Raw genomic sequence first — 16,761 nt, 5'->3', positions numbered from 1 at the left:
TTAAATGGAACCGGAAGTGAAGAATGGATCTCGTAATATGTGTGTTTTATGAAGGCATTTTGTTAATTTATGTTGTTGCGTTTTTTTTTATTCAAAAGGTGTTTTATATTAACCTATTGGTCATAGAAAAAAATTTACAAGCGTTGGAGTGATAGTCCCATAATTGTTTTACAAAGTAGATTCTTCTAGGGAATGATATGAATGCAAGTGAGTTCCCCAAGGAAGTTCACATATTTATTATCTTATTTGTGAGGATTATGTTTGAAATTTAAGAATTTAGCAACTTTGATAGTTATTTTAGTTGATAATCTAAGAATAATATTCTAAATACCTATTGTTGCCTATAGGATCCTATAAAGATTGAAGAAAAATAAAATATAATTAAACAACTTAATTGGATTATTCATTATCTGCTGCCTTGTAGCCCACATAATATTGCATTTAGCTCTATGCATAGAACATTAGTAATCCTCACATGATTCCCTGCTGCTCGTGAATGGACTTAGGCCATGCAAGATTTGTTCCAAGCACACCATATCCAACAGTCCCCTAAAAGTATGAACCTCGTTCATTTAAGTGAAGTCCAAGGATGGAGGTCTCGTAATCCATTTGTGCATCGAGATCGAGGCTATTCTTTGGAATTTTACGTGAATTTTGGATTGATGGCAGAGGGCCCTACTATGAACTTGGGATCTGAAACCAAAATGCCCGTGGCGTGCATGAACCCATCCGTTAAATGGAGCTGAAAGTGAAGGATGGGTCTTGTAATATGGGTGTTTTATGAAGACATTTTGTTAATTTCTGTTGTTTGGCTTTTAGAGTTTTAGGTAATGACTGGAGCAGAGAACCACGAACCGTCATTCTAAACACCTGAAAATGAATGTCAAACCGGAAATGGATGGTCCATTTCCTTGTGAATATACATTATATTAGTCTCTCCAAAACCGACCCATTAAATGAACCCGACTAGTCGGAGGGTAAATCGGTAATTAAGAGCACCGTCTTAACGGATTCGCTTCTTCATGAAACTCTGATTCATCTCGTAACTCATCACCAACAAAAAAAAGAAAACAAAATACATCTCGTAACTCTCTGGTCTGAACGGAATTGTAATACATTCATCGGCATCGCTCAGAAGCTTGAGCTGCAACGAAAATGTCCAGCCATGGTAAGACTACTTTCTCTCTCTGTCTATCTCTGGGAAGGTGAATTTTTTTCTCTTTCCAATTTCCTAACCTACTTCGCTCCTAAATCGTTCTCCATCTTTCAGGTCGGCCTAGCAAAAAGTTCAAAAGTTCTGCTAAGGTTTTTATAATCCTCTTTTGTCCTCTCTTAATCACTCTCTCAACGAAATTGCTAACCAATCATTCTCTTTAGGAGGAGATGCGACATCCGATGGTCGAAGACGAAGATGGGTATTTTGGGGAAGAGATGGACGAAGACGGTCGCGATGGTATTTTTGTTCTTATCGTATTCGAATTAGGTTTTGCTTTTTATGGTGATTCGGATTTATTTTGTGTGAATTGAGTGATAATATGCTAATTGATTGCAAATTGAAAGGGGAGAGAGAAACAAAGAAAAGAGATTTCACTAAGTTAGAGCTGAAACTCGATCACGTTAATCGTCCTCTTTGGGCTTGTGCTGATGGACGAATCTTTCTGGAGACCTTCTCGCCATTGTACAAACAAGCTTATGATTTTCTTATTGCAATTGCGGAACCCGTCTGCAGGTAGCCCTTGTTTGGCATGTTTGAACCCTTCATTCAAAACACGAGTTGATTCTTTATTGAACTCTATGAATAATGTCTACCTGGTGCAGGCCAGAGTCAATGCACGAGTATAACCTTACCCCTCACTCCTTGTACGCTGCTGTCTCCGTTGGGCTTGAGACTGAAACCATCATCACTGTTTTGAATAAATTGTCAAAGACCAAACTTCCCAAGGAGATGATTGATTTCATCTACGGGTCAACTGCTAATTATGGTAAAGTGAAGCTTGTGTTGAAAAAGAATCGTTACTTTGTAGAGTCTCCCTTTCCAGAGGTAAGAAAAGCATCCCATTCAAAAACATCCATCTTTCATTATTACAGTGTGTGGAGCTTTCTTGATGTTCATGATCGATATAATTGGTTTTTGTGGCATTTGCAGGTGCTGAAGAGATTGCTTAATGATGATGTTATAGGTCGTGCGAGGATCTTTTCTGAGGTCTGTGCAGTGCTTGTTCCAGTGATTAAATATTCTTGTTGAAGTGCAAACCGTATTACTCATGTAATGTGTATACATGCCAAAGATGTGATGTCCTTTTACACTCTCCTGTTTGTTGTCCTTTCATCTTCTTCTTCTTGTTGTTTTTGGATATTCGGTTGCTCATTAGATAATCTGTTGCACATACGGTACAAAATCTGATGCATCCATGTTCTTGCTAGTGATTCCTTTGTAATTGAAGTTGCATGGTTTATTATCTTGTGATAATGTTAAGAAATTTACCCTGAGAGATCAATTCTTCTGTTCATGTTCCTCTACACTTTTAACTGCCTGCAAGTGGAGTTGGACATCTTTTTTATAATCATCTAGAAGGTTTTTCATGATTAATATGCAATTTGTAGCTAAGTTGGCAATGCCTTAGGGTGTGTGTGTCAATGTTCTGTTTCACTACCTTTTTATTCTTAATTTTCTGCATGTGGCTGACCCCATTTAGTTGGGATAAGGTTGACTCCTCCTTGTTGTATATCTTTCATAATTGTAAAATTCGTTCTATACCTTAATATTTTATTTGATTTTCTTAGTTACCTTATAATAGAGGTAGAAAAGAACATCACTTCTTTTCTCAAAACTTGAACTTGTTTTTCTATGGGAGTCAAATCTTCTTGCTGTGTCCCATATAGGCACTTGCAAATGATGCTTTCACAGTTAGCAAAACAGTTGGTGAAATAGAAGGTCGACATGATGAGTTGCTAAATGGAGCTGAGTTGGCAGCTGCAGCTGAAGAAAAAGAGACACATTCCTTTGAAGTTGATCCAGCTCAGGTAAACTGTTGTTCTGCATCTGTTGTTGTGCCACTTAATGGTTGCATAAGATTTGTTTTATGTAGAGAGTTAATTCCATTGACATGAATTTTGCATGGGTTGTAAACTGAAAGAGCATATTTTGGTTGTTTGACCATGACAGGTTGAAAATGTGAAGCAACGTTGTTTGCCAAATGCTTTAAATTATCCAATGTTGGAGGAGTATGACTTCAGGAATGACACCGTGAGTTGTCTATATTCCGGCAATTCATATTGTGTAGAGAAGTTATAAAACTACAAGATTTTGTATCTTTAATGTTGCATGGGTAACATAGGTCATTGGTACTTAATTAATGCTCTTGACGAAAATTTGACAACAAGGTAAGAGTTGTTACTTAATAGTGATTCTTTGAAATTGCAGGTTAATCCTGACCTTAGCATGGAATTAAAGCCTCAAGCACAACCTCGTCCATACCAGGAAAAGAGTCTTAGTAAGATGTTCGGGAATGGTGAGGCTCTTATTAGATATTATACAAGATCACTTTTTAAATGCTTCTCATTTTCTGAATGGCTCTGTGATGGCTTCCTGTTACTTTGTTGGCCTATATACTTGACTCTAATTATAACACTTATTTTTGGATTTACTCCAAAAGATGCACCTCCCATGAGAATGTGATTTCATTTCATTAATCTGACAAGAGAATCCTTTTGCAGTTTGTTTGCTTGCTTCTGATACTTTCTTTTGAAGAGAGGCATTACCTGTGGGCTGAGCATATGATCATGCCTTTTTCTCTTTTTCTCTTTAATTTGTTTGTTACCACTGTTGGCTCACTTTTTGTATCCACAGTTTCATGTAATGGTTTTTAGCACTATTGTACTTCGGCAATAACAATATGAGATTTGTTGATTTATTATCCATGGTTTCCAGTCCTATATATTTGAGGTTACCATTATTTCATGTGATTTCTTCTTGATTCTTTTGCAGCTGAAATATCTAATCTAGTCTGAAGCCTTTGAATGATTATTATGTGTCAATTGGAATAGGGAAAATGTTTACTCATTTCAGTTGAGAGATTCCAATAATAATTTTTGCAGGTAGAGCGAGATCTGGAATTATTGTTTTGCCATGTGGTGCTGGAAAGTCTCTTGTTGGTGTTTCAGCAGCCTGTCGAATCCGAAAGAGTTGCCTTTGCTTAGCAACAAATGCTGTTTCTGTGGATCAGTGGGCTTTCCAATTCAAGCTTTGGTCCACAATACGGGATGACCAGATCTGCCGTTTCACCTCTGATAGTAAGGAACGATTCCGTGGTAATGCTGGTGTGGTTGTGACTACTTATAATATGGTTGCTTTTGGTGGTAAAAGATCTGAAGAGTCGGAGAAAATTATTGAGGAGATAAGAAATAGAGAATGGGGATTGCTTCTTATGGATGAGGTAATTTTCTTATTCATGATTTCTTTTCTTTTTTTTTTCATGTTTGCTGCAAGCTAATTTTGCACTTTATATATTAAGCTTTGCGGAAAAAGCTTCACTGAGCCAACTGGGGAGTGGAGTTACACTAGAATCTTTTCCGTCTCACAATGAATGACCTTGCTGCTCACTATGTACCAAGCCGTTCCGTTGATCCTTGTTGGTGGAGGATATGTTCCATGTAGTCTAATCCCTAGGTTCAGAATTACACACCCATGCACATCAAGTAACTCAGAAACCAGAATTTGAGAATTAGAGACATTTAGGTTACAGCTCCACCACTCCTTACAACTTCAATTATTTACCATTCTGCCATCCTAATATAAATTGAAATTTATTCAAAATTCTTCTTCTGGTTATCTAAACTTCCAAATAATCACCATTTCATGACTTGTGCTTATGAATCACTTTTTCTAATACTTAGGTTGGCTTGTGAGTGATTCAATAAGGGGCAATTTATTAAGGGGTAACCTGATCCCCATTGCATCCCCTGGATCAGAACCCCACTGATCCCAAATATTGTCCACCCTTTACTGATCCTCACAGTAGCGGCAGCTCCATTGAAACCATTCAAAATTTCGATCTTTAAAATGTGGGAAGCTATTGGCTTTTACAACTTACAAATAAAACTGAATACAAATTGAGTTTCCTGCTTGATAGCTGTAATAAAGTCATAAATTTATTAGAAAGCTGAAAATGAAAAGCATAAAGGGACTCTCCACTGTGGAAAGTCCTAGAGCATCTAACCACTATTTAAGGACGGTTGGTTGGGTGGGGGGGGGGGAACTACTTAACAAATAACTAAGTAGCCCATGATATGTGGTGATGGAGGATCAAGCCAGTTCCTAAACCGCACCAGTTAGGCCCGTTTGGCAGAACAAATGGAAGGCTGCTCTTGGCTTGTGGCCTTTATGTTTCTTACAGGAGTATGTTTTGGACCCTTTTACTGCATCAAGTCTTCCCAGAATTTGTTTTATGTTTGAGACAGTCTATGGCCTTTCCATGTCCAGTTTTTTAAATATCTCACATGCATTACAAATGCAGGTAGCTGCTCCTTTTACATCGGTTCTCATGTTTATGCTTTTTGACTGATATGGCAGGTGCATGTGGTGCCTGCCCACATGTTTCGTAAGGTCATCAGCATCACTAAATCCCATTGCAAACTTGGGCTTACTGGTTTGTATTGGATTGTTATTTGTCTAAACTTTTGAGGAATATTCAACTTTCACAATTTTGGCTGAATTCTGTGGTTCAAATTACAGCTACACTTGTTAGAGAGGATGAACGCATCACAGACCTGAACTTCCTTATTGGTCCGAAGTTGTATGAAGCAAACTGGTTAGATTTGGTCAAGGGAGGATTCATTGCAAATGTCCAATGTGCTGAAGTATGGTGTCCAATGACAAAGGAGTTCTTTTCTGAATACTTGAAAAAAGAAAATTCAAAGAAAAAGCAGGTCCAAGTTCTGTTTCTAATATGTTAATTCTTTCATCTTGTTTATTGTTATTTTGTCAACCTTTTAGTAGTATTTCTTTTGATATTTCAATGAAACATGGATATGAACTTGAGTCTTGAATGTTGCTCATTTGTTTCTTCTATTGGGAATAAAGATAGGTCATGTTGTTTAATCAGTCTTCCCCATCCCTCACCCTGCTTTAGCTGCATCATTGGGTATACAAGTAGACGGAAAAGAAGAGTTCACCCTGAAGTGCTTGGTTCCTGTAACCATCCTATGCTTCTTAGTATCTATGAGACCATGAGAAGAAAATAAGAAATAAGTTTGTATATACGTGAACTGTTGTATATACCCCTTTCCTACTTTTACCCTGTCAAACATTTCTATAGAGATATGATGTTCTTTCTTTCCGAGTATACTATCCCGATCAGGTCCAGTGCTTGGCTTTTAGCCTTCCGCATGGAGAACTACTACACTTGTTCCTGGGTTGGGGTTGGGGGTGGGGGTGGTGTTTGGTTGTTGGAGTTTATATTATATATTCCTTGATTTTTTTCAATTTTTTCTTGTTCTTCACTTCCCCTAGTTGTTCTTATATTCAGGCACTCTATGTGATGAATCCAAATAAATTCAGGGCGTGCGAATTTCTTATACGGTTTCATGAACAACAACGTGGTGATAAGATAATTGTTTTCGCTGACAATCTTTTTGCTCTCACTGAATATGCAATGAAGCTACGGAAACCTATGATCTATGGTGCTACCAGGTTGTTGAGGGATTATGTGAAATTATTGCTTGCTTGAATTTCTTGGTAGACTGTTTTACTAAAATGATTGTCTATTTTCTGGTCCAGCCACCAAGAAAGGACAAGAATTCTATATGCATTCAAGCATAGTCCAGATGTAAATACTGTTTTCCTCTCAAAGGTACCTTACATGAACCGTAGCTATCATATCTTGCTTGGTTTGTTTTAGTTTTGGTGTTTTAGGATTTATAATTGCTATACTTGAAATGCATGGAGAAGCTTACAACTTGATTGATTGAAATTGGCTCATTTATGATATGCTGGTGAGACAAATTCATTTGCCCCTAGTTGGGTCAAGGGACCCTCTTGGGATTATCTCTGAAGTGTTGTTAGACATAGGAGATGATATTTCCGTAAACAGAAAGTAGAGCTCATTTTTCCTTTAATGCTCTGTCAACCCCTTCTGTACTGCTATCCTTGGTTGAGCATTTAGGATGCCCTCTAATATTTTTGTATCAATAAAGGCATATGTGCTTAAACCAATCTCAAACAGGAAAAATTATGGATATGTGATTTTGTTCGTACATTTCTTTTCTTTTATTCTGTTACCTTGGGAGCATAAGGCTACCCATTGTGTTGCTAAATCAGTTTAATGGCCATGTAGGAGAGGATATAAGGTGAAGGGATACATCGGTACATCCACAGGTTCTATATAGATGACATGTCTGCTGGCCCCTAATATTGTCATCTTTCAGTGTCTAGTGACAGTCTAAGTGCACTTATGTGTATCTGCTGAAGTTGTGTTCATGTCCATTGAATCTTGATGTAGTTGTGCTTTCACCAATCATGATTAGAGGATTAGATTGGATGTGTAACGGTGTAAGGATCACAGTAGTCAGCAGATAATTATTTTGTTAATTCAGTCAGATATTGTTGTTTTCTCTCTGTCGAAGCTCATTGCAACATTGTGACACTGACTTATCATAATTACTGTAGGGGAACATATGGGGCTTTCTTTATGTGGAATCAGTTTCAGGGTTATGTTTTAGATGGACTAATGTTGAGCAATCCTGATCAACTAAAACAGGATTGGGAACCATTGAGGCTTAATTATGATGCCCTGTGCTTTTCACTTGTCTCAGCCCAACATCTTTATTGCTTCGAGCATGTGTTGTTTTCTTTGTATTTGACCAGTTTCACCTTCATATGTTATATGGATTGATGTTGAGCAATCATGCTTGATCTTGAACATGTGTTTCTTCGCAAGGAACCATATCAGTTTCCTGTTTTAGATGGACTGATGTCAAGCAACCGTGATCAACCTCGATTGGGAACCAATGAGGCTTAATTATGTTCTCCTGTGCTTTTCATGTGTCTCAGTGTGTACATCTTTTTGGGCTTTAAAATCTGTATATATTGTTTAGCATTCCTGTTTGGGTGATAAGTATGATCATTTTGTGGTTTCAACCAATGAATATAATCAACTCATTGACACACTCCCCTATCCCTTCTCTCCCCACTCTTGACTGCCTCTCTTCTTCCTCCCTCCCCTTCCCGGATCCCCCCCTGTTCTTTCCGCTGCCCTTTGCTCCGCCGGGTCTCTGTTCTCCTTTTTGGCCCTCCCCCTCTTGATCTCGCCTCCCCCCTCCCCTCCTTCCTTTTTCCCCTTCTTCCTCTCCTCTCCTTCTCCCCGTCTTCCCCCTTTTTTCCCCTTTCTTTCTCCTCTTCCTCTTTTTTTTCTCCCCCTCTCCCTCCCGGCCTTCCCGTTTTCTCCTTCTTTTTCTTTCCCTCTCCCCCTTTCTCTCTCCTTTTTTTTCTCCCCCCCCTTCCCCTTTTCTTCCCGGTTTCCTTCCCCTCCTCTTTTCTTCCTTCCTTCTTTGTCCCTTCTTCCCTTTCTCTCTTTCTCTCTCTTTTTCCCCTTTCTCTCTCCCCCTCCCTCTCTCCCTCTCCCTTTCTCCCCTTCTCCCCTTCCCTTCCTCTCTTTTTTCTTGTTCCCCCTTTTTGCCCTCGTTTTTCTCTTTTCTCCTTCCTCCCTCTCCCCCCCTCCGTCGTCCCTCTTCCTCTCTTCCTCCTCTTTGCCGCCCCCGCTTCCGGGTTGGCCCCCTTCCTGATCTGGCTTCCCCTCTCCTCTGGTTCGTGCACCTCCGCCTTGTCCGGCAATTTCTCCATCCCCCATCTCGTGCGCCTCGTCCTACCTTGTTGTTCCTCCCTTCCCGCCCTCTCCTTTGAGCCTCCACCCCCTTATCACCGCTTTGGCTCCACTTTGCCTCGAGACCATCCATCTCCTCCGATTCCCCAGCCCTTTTCAATGATGCGTTGGCTCTCTCGCCTCTACCCTCTTATCCCTCTCCTTAACCCTTGTGCTTCGGCCGTCTCCGCCCACCGACCTTTTCCCGCCAGCCCTCTTCTGCGCCTAACACCCTTGGTCCCCCATCCCATCTCTGTTCCCACCTCACCCTCTCTCTCTCCCCATCTCTAAACCACCTAAAGCCCCCGGTCCCCCAATTCCATCCTTTGCCCCCCCACCCTCTCTCTCCCCCCATCTCTACCTTTTAACCCTCGCCCACCCATACCCTAACCCTAACCTACTAACATTCCAACCCATTCTTCTTTATCCCGACCTGGACCCATCCCTTGTCCTCCTTCTCCGCCCTCGTCCCCATCACCCTCTTTGTCCCCGACTCCCTCCCGCTCCATCTGTCCGTTCCCTTCCCCTCTTTCTCCCCCGCTCGTTCCCCTTCCCGTATTTTTAACCCCATCTCCTTTGCACTCCCCTCTGTGAGCCCCCCTTCTCCTCTTCCCTCCCCCCTTCGCTCCTTTCTGCCCTCCCTCTCCCCATCTCCTGCTTGTCCTTCTCTTTGATGTTGGCGGTCCCTTTCTCGCTGTCCTTCCATTCTTTTGCTTCTTTTGTGCCATCATTACCCATATTCCTGCTGCCCTTCGGATTGCCTCTGCCCCTTCTTGGTCTTTCCTTTCTAATTCTATCTCCCCCTTGTCGCTCGTTCTCGGCCCTCTTCCTTTCCCTCTTTCCTCTCCCCTCTTCTCCCTCCCTTTCTTCTCCTTCTTCCTCCCCTCTCTTCCTTCCTTATTTATGGCTTCTCCTCTCCTCCCCCTTTGTCCTCTCCTTCCCCTTCTTCCCGGGCTCCCTCTCTTTTTTGTCCTTTTCCGGTGGGGTTCCCCCGCCCGTGGCTGGTGTTTCTTCCCTGTTCGTCTCTCTCTCCCTCCCCCCTCCTTCGTGCTTTCCGGTCTCCTTGCCTCTTGATCCTCTCTTCCCTCTCCTCCTTCCCCCCTCCCTGTCTTTCTCCTCTCCGCCTCTCCATCTTCTCCCCGTTCCTTCCCTCCTCCCGCTCTCCTTGCCCTGCCCTTCTTCTTTGCTGTGGTCTTCCCCCCTCCTTTCTCCCCCCCGCCGGCCCCTCTTCTTCCCTCCCTCTTTTGCTTTGGCCCGCGCTCTCCAGTCCCTTCTCCCGGCTCCTCCCCTTTGGTTCTCTTCTCGTCTCCCTTGCCGTTCTTCTCTCTCCCCCTCCTCCGCCGCCCTTCCCCTTCTCTCGCTCTTCCCTTCTCTTTCCTCTCTCCCTCCCGAGTTTCCTTCCCTTTCTTCCTTTCCTCCCTTTTCCTCCTCCCTTTCGCTCCTTCTTCCTTCCCGTCCCTCTCGCTTCTATCTCTCCTCTCTTTGTTGTCTCCTTCTTCTCCCCTTCTCCCCTCCCCTCTCCCCCCCCCTTCTCTTCCTCCTCTTTGTCCACTCCTCTCCTCCCGTTTTTCTCCTCCTCCCCTCCCCGTGATCTCTCCCCTCCGCTCCCCGCCCCCCCCCCCCTGTTTGTTTTCTTCTCTCCTTTCTCTCCCCTGTCCTTCCTCCCTTCTTCTTCTCCTTCTCCTTTCCTCCTTCCCTTTTTTTGTCTCTTCCCGCCCCTTCCTCCCTCCCTTTTCCCCCTCTCTCTCCGCTTCTTTCTTCTCTCTTCTTCTCCTTTCTCCCGTCTCCTGTTCCCCTCCTTCTTTCTCTTCTCTTTTCTCCTCTCTTTCCCCTTCTCCCCCTCCCCGCTCTCCGTTTCTCCCCTTCTTCTCCTTTTTCTTCTCCTTTCCTTCCCTCCCTTTGTCCTTGGTTGTTTCTCTCTTCCCCCTTTTCTCCATCTCCCTTTCCCCGCGCTTTTCCCTTCGTGGGTCCCCGTTCCCTCTCCCCCCTATCTTTCCCCTTCCCTGTTCTCTCCCCCCCCCTCCCCCTCCCTTCTCCCCTCCCGTCTCCTCTCTTCTCTCTTCCTTCCCCTTTTTCTCCCCCCCTCTTCTCCCCTTGTCTCCTCTCTTCCTCCTTCTCTCTCCCCTCCCTCTCTCTCTCTTTTTCCTCTCGTCTCCTCCCCCTCCCTCCTTCCTCTCGTTTTCCCCCCCTCCCTCCTCTTGCCCCCCCTCCCCTCTCCCCCCCCCCTCTCCTCTTCCTTTGGGCTTCCTTTGGCTTTTCCTCTCTCTCTCTCCTCCTTCTCCTCTTCTCCTCTTTTTCTCTCCCTCCTTTCCTTCCTTCCCTCTTCTCTTCCTTTGGGCCGTCTTCCCTTCCTTCCCCCTCGCTGGCTCTTTGTCTCCCTCCCCTCGTCCCCCTTCTCTGTTTTCCCTTTCTCTTTGGGTTGTCTCCTCCTCCTTTCTCTCCTTCTCCCTCCTTTCTTCTGTCCCTCCTCCTCCCTTTGGGGCTCCTTCTCCTCCGTCCCCGCTCCCCTTCCCAATCTCCTTATTCCCCTTTTTCCCCCCCCCCGTTGCTTCCTCCCTCCCCCCCCCTCTCTCTTCCCCTTGGCCCCCTTGTGCCTTCTCTCCGTCTGTCCCCTCTTCCCCCCCCGGCGCCCCGTTTCCCTCCCCCCATCCTGTCTCGCCCCCTTTGTCCCCTTCCCCTGTCTTCCCCCTCCCCCCCCCCCCCCCCCTCCCTTGTCCCGGTTGGTTTGGTTCGGTCTTCCCCCCTTCCCTTCCCTATGGGCCCTCCTTGCCCTTCCTCCCAATCTTCCTTTCCCGCCTTCCCCCCCCCGTTCTCTTTGTTGCGCCGCTTGCCCCTTTTCTCCCCCCCTTCCCGTCCCTCCTCGCCCCTCCTCCCCCCCGCTTCCTGTTTTGCTCTTGGTCTGTTCTTGTTTTCTTCCTTTCTCCTCGTTTTTCTCCCTCCTCTCTCCGTGGGGTCTTGTCTTCCTCTCCCTTTGCTTTTGGTCCTCTCTTTGTGTTCTCGTGTGTCCTCCCCCTCCCCGGTGTTTGCTCTCCCTGGCTTTTGTCCGGCCTCCCCCTTTTCCCCCGTTTTCGTGTCTCGTCCTTCTCTCTGCTCCTGCTCCTTTGTGCTTGTTTGCTTGTTGTTTTTTTTTTTTTCTCCCTCTTGCCACTTGAACAACGTTAGTCAGTTGATTATTCTGAAGTCCAATCATCACTTAGTTGAGTTGGTATCATGGTGTCTTGAATGGGGAATGCTGATGTTCAAGTCTCTAGGGTTTGAAAGGTCTCAGCTGATTCATTCACTCAACTTCATTGGGGGAAAACCTAATTTGGGAAAGAAAAAAAAAAGAAAAAAAGGAAAAAAACGGAAGAAGAAGAATAAAGAGAAAAAAAGGGAACTTTGCTGCTCCACAATGTTCATTAAGCTGGAGTGATATCCTTTTAAATGTCATTGTATCTTGGTGTTATTAGTTTTCCTTAGCTGATATATATTTTTTTAAATTTTAAAAAGTTGCCTTTTTTATATGCATAACTTACCATCTAGTTGAATACATGCGGACACATGAAATATCTCTGTGAAAATTCTTTTTCCTTGTATGTTATGTTGCTTGGACTTTTACATCTTCACTTCTCTCTGTTTTCAAATCCTTTTCTCTGTAGGTGGGAGATAATTCTATAGATATCCCCGAGGCAAATGTTATAATCCAGATCTCATCTCATGCTGGTTCACGGCGTCAAGAAGCTCAACGACTGGGACGTATTCTTAGGGCAAAGGTCCGCTGCCTTTTTTCTTTGGTTTTATCCATGCAGTGCTTACATTTAGTTGTACCAACAATTTTCTGTTAGGAATGCATTGCAGCTGAAGCTGGACAAGGATTATTTACAAGAAATTTTCTGTTTCAGTTGCATAACTATATATAATCCCCTTTGTGCTCCTGTCTATTAAACTGTTCACTCTTCTACCATTGGAGTTTCTTTGTATCTCTGTGTACTGGATATATTTTCATTTCTTGATAGTAGTAAATAAATATTCATATCTAGTATTCATAATTGTTCTGTTAGGGTAAACTGCAAGATAGGATGGCTGGAGGTAAAGAGGAGTACAATGCTTTTTTCTATTCCCTAGTATCAACTGACACCCAGGTGGGTACTAGTGCATCATTCTTTTCCATCTAAACCTTTTCCTTTTGTCTTTTTCATTTTCAAGCTGCAAGCTTTAATATCTTTTTCTAACCAACCCTTTAAGTGACACATTCCTTCGCTTGACAGATATTGTCTTTTGATTGATGCAGGAGATGTATTATTCTACTAAAAGGCAACAGTTTCTGATTGACCAAGGTTATAGCTTCAAGGTTACATTCTCCAAATCTCTATTTGTTTTATCTGTAATGGACTATCTCAACACCCTCTGACCATGTATGTTTGTGCAGGTGGGTGGTAACTAATAATCTGAGTGGAATATGCACTACTATGCTTGCTTTTAATGATGAATAGATGTTAGGATTGCCTTTTATTGATTTAATTAGTAATTTATAATCGGATTAGAGTGTGATGTTTAAACTAACCATATCACAATGTGGTGCTCAATCAATATGAAGCTATGGGAAAAAAGATTGAATTGTGGACATAGGAACAGACATTAAGACGACAGTGACAAATCCGTTCAATCATCAAGTTCTTGATGGTTGACAATTGACTGCCAACCGACTAATTTTCCATCTGAAAATATAAGCTGAAAAAGCAAGTTCTACAGATCTCATAGTGCGGTTTGTGAATAATATACATATTCTCTTTTCCTGTAGCACAGGATTCTGCATCCGATGTAGACCTTCACAGGTATGCTAGGATGCCTACATGCACGTTAAAAGGTAGTTTTTAATGGGTCCCTAGGTTTTGTAACAAGCGTTGGGAGTATTGAATAAGATTAAAGATTAAAATAGGAAACTAACAATGACTAGTAAAGCAGAAAATTGATTTTCAGAGTAGGACAGGAACATGGGTGCTGGAACTAATAACTAATAAACTGACCACCAGATGGCACAGTGACTTGGTCAGAGGTAAGGTACTAAGAATGGAGTGACACGTCATCTCTGTGGATAATTGATGGTCAGATGTTATAGAGCACCTCTGGTTTCTTGCATTCTGGTGGCAGATACAGATCCTTTTGTTAAAGGAACAACTCCATCTGTGTCTTCTACCCTTGAAATTTATTTGCAGTGAACTTCCTGATCTTGCGTTTCCATTTTCTGTTGTTCCCACCTGGAGTGAAATTCTTTTCTGATACCAGTTAAGTAGTAGTAATGCAGTAGACTAATGATTTTTTTTTCTTTCCTATTTTCTATTTTAAATTTTAGCCTTTTTAAAAATTTTAATAACATGCAAAAAAACACATCCTGAAACACTGATTTACTTGGTTTATCCAAAGTGGGCCAACACCTACAGCCTAGTGATAATAGAGGCTTGACTATTTTAATGTGAAATTGCAAAACCCTCACACCCTTTCTGTGTATATATATATAGAAGCTATAATCCACAGAAGTACAACACCCCCGGGGTGCGTGCTTGTGGGTGACCCATGGGCCATTCTGCAGTGAGAAGGACCATCATCGGCAAGGAATCAGAAGTACTTTGATTTAAACTAGATTGGAGTTCACCAATGGAAGTGTTGATCCCCCTACATGCACTATACCTAGATTTTGATTTTTTCTTTTTTTCCCATTGTTTTTCCCCCCTGGGCCGGGGGGGGGGGTTATCCATTCTTATATTCTCCAGCTACTTGGAACTTAGTCTTCTCTTTGGGAGTATGCTTTGGATTTTCATCATTCTTTTAATTGTTGACAGATTATCACAAGCTTGCCCCCACCTGATTCAGGACCTGATTTGAGCTATCATCGCCTTGAGGAGCAGTTGCAACTTCTTGGCAAGGTTTCGCTCGGATAACTAAAAATACTCGATAGATATATGTTATCTGGTTCTTATGGTGATAATGCATGTTGCAGGTGCTGAGTGCAGGTGATGATATGGTTGGTTTAGAGCAGTTAGAAGAAGATGCGGATGATATTACCCTCCTGAAAGGCCGACGTACTTTTGGATCAATGAGTGCCATGTCTGGGGCTAATGGGATGGTTTACATGGAATACAAGTATTTTCTCCCCCTCCATCTTCCCTTTATATTTCCGATGGGTTATCTCAGTTGTTCACTATACTTCATGTTTTTAGAGATCTCCGTAATTCCTCGCAAAATTATGCCCTTTCTGATTGGTGTGCATTCATGTTGTCTGCAGCTCTGGAAAGGGCAAGTATCCTGGGCAGGGTAATATCAAAAGTAAGCCCAAGGATCCTTCCAAAAGGCATTTGTTGTTCAAGAAGCGGTTTGTCTGACACTGTTTTGATGCCTTGCTATTTGGAGAGAGACAGTCTGTGCTGAGCTTTAGTAATGCCGCTGCACAGTAATTCTGGTACTGTGAGGTCGGACACTTGGAATGCAGACGAACACCGGAGTGATCAATTTTTATCCCAATCCAAGCAAAAACTGTGGTTGCTGCCATGTTGTTCTCATGTTCAGAATGTTAGTCATGGCCATCTTCGTCTCAAAGGGAGAGTCAATCTAGTAAAAATCATCACCTCGTGTAGTGATTTTAGCTGCTATGACAGCTTCTACTTGGAAACATAACAGAGCCGTATATATAAAAGGGGGATGGTCCATTCGAAGATGATTAGTCAACCGCTTGCTATCAACTTTCTCTTTTGTCCCATCGAGGTGGACGTCATTCCATGTTTCAACATTTTGTACTTGGGAGGACAAGGCAAGGTTTTAGCAGAAGCATGGCGTTATATATAGATCATTTGCTGCAAGGATTCGGATTTTTTAGCAATGTTTATATAATTTTGTATGTTAACCCAAAAAAATAAAAAAATAAATTATATATAACTTTGTATGTATCATTTGATTTCAGGGTGTTTTTTTGTTTTTTTTTTTTCCTTTTTCTTTCATACTTTGATGAAATGCTCGTTCTGTTTTGGCCCCTGTGTATGGCTGTTCCCAGTGGTGACTTCTAGAGTGGTCTATAATTGGGACTTGATTTCAGGAGTTTAAAGGCTCCCTACCATTTAGTAATGCAAGCAACAGAAGGAGCAAGTATATTACCATAAAAAAATGTTACAGGAACAAACATATTACCAGTAAAAAAGGAACATAGAACAGAACAAATATTGGACTGGTAAAATAAAATTTTTATATTGGTGGCTCACCTAACTCGGGGTGAAATTCAGGCACGTTTTTTAGATATTATTAATGGCTCATTTACACGTGGAGATGTTACATGTGTATTAATAGGTTCTACATAGAATATAGTTGTTCCTGTTTTTCATAAAAATTTTTATTTTATTTTTGTTTATTAGTGGCTCAGTGAAGGGGTGAAACTTTAAACACTTTATTTATTAAGGGTCAAATATTACTGGTGACTCACTTTAAAATTACTGGAGAGAGATGTAGAAGTGAAGATGGGACTCGTTGCAGTAGTGGGAGAGTGTGGGGTGAGATGATGGGGGTAATTTGGCCATAACACACATTTAAGGATATTTTTATCATTTCAGTTTCAAAATTTTTTTTTCCCGATAAAATGCATTATATATTATAATAAGAAATATATCTAATACATTGTAAATTTAAATACGATAATAAATATGACCAAATTACCCCCATCATCTCACTGTACTTTCCCTCTCCACCGTGACGAATCTCACCTGGACTACCAGGGAGCCGGAATTGATGAGTCGGATCACCTGGCCTACCTGGGAGAGAACACTTTGGTTTTTTTCCCGGGGCCCACTGGTGGGGGCGGGAATTTGATATCCCGACTAAAGTGAGCCACCCGTTAAAAAATAAAAACTCAAATTTTTAGGAAGGACAGGAACAACTGTTA

General features: G+C 42.2%; 1 protein-coding gene across 1 annotated transcript; it reads left to right on the top strand.

Annotated features, from left to right (window-relative positions):
* The first annotated feature begins 1,034 nt into the window (after window positions 1–1,034).
* Window positions 1,035–16,041, top strand: LOC149013795 (general transcription and DNA repair factor IIH helicase/translocase subunit XPB1). Its single transcript, XM_089158392.1, has 20 exons — window positions 1,035–1,168; window positions 1,271–1,305; window positions 1,378–1,453; window positions 1,561–1,729; window positions 1,819–2,041; window positions 2,147–2,203; window positions 2,884–3,024; window positions 3,167–3,247; window positions 3,425–3,512; window positions 4,099–4,436; window positions 5,573–5,648; window positions 5,735–5,928; window positions 6,528–6,691; window positions 6,779–6,851; window positions 12,497–12,610; window positions 12,899–12,979; window positions 13,129–13,188; window positions 14,678–14,761; window positions 14,836–14,978; window positions 15,121–16,041. Exons 1-20 carry the CDS (start codon window positions 1,156–1,158, stop codon window positions 15,215–15,217), a joined length of 2,307 nt encoding a protein of 768 aa, XP_089014518.1. The 5' UTR covers window positions 1,035–1,155; the 3' UTR covers window positions 15,218–16,041.
* Window positions 16,042–16,761: the final 720 nt, after the last annotated feature.

The sequence above is a fragment of the Hakea prostrata genome, chromosome 6 (genome assembly GCF_041222555.1).
Source record: "Hakea prostrata isolate BN-2017 chromosome 6, UWA_Hpros_2, whole genome shotgun sequence".
NCBI lineage: Eukaryota > Viridiplantae > Streptophyta > Magnoliopsida > Proteales > Proteaceae > Hakea > Hakea prostrata.
This window is presented reverse-complemented; position numbering and strand designations above follow the sequence as displayed.

Excerpts from the sequence above, each read along its gene's own strand:
- LOC149013795 (XM_089158392.1), top strand. Across the intron at positions 4,437-5,572 it reads GATTGCTTCTTATGGATGAG|GTGCATGTGGTGCCTGCCCA; the intron begins GTAATTTTCTTA and ends CTGATATGGCAG. Across the intron at positions 12,980-13,128 it reads TAGTATCAACTGACACCCAG|GAGATGTATTATTCTACTAA; the intron begins GTGGGTACTAGT and ends TGATTGATGCAG.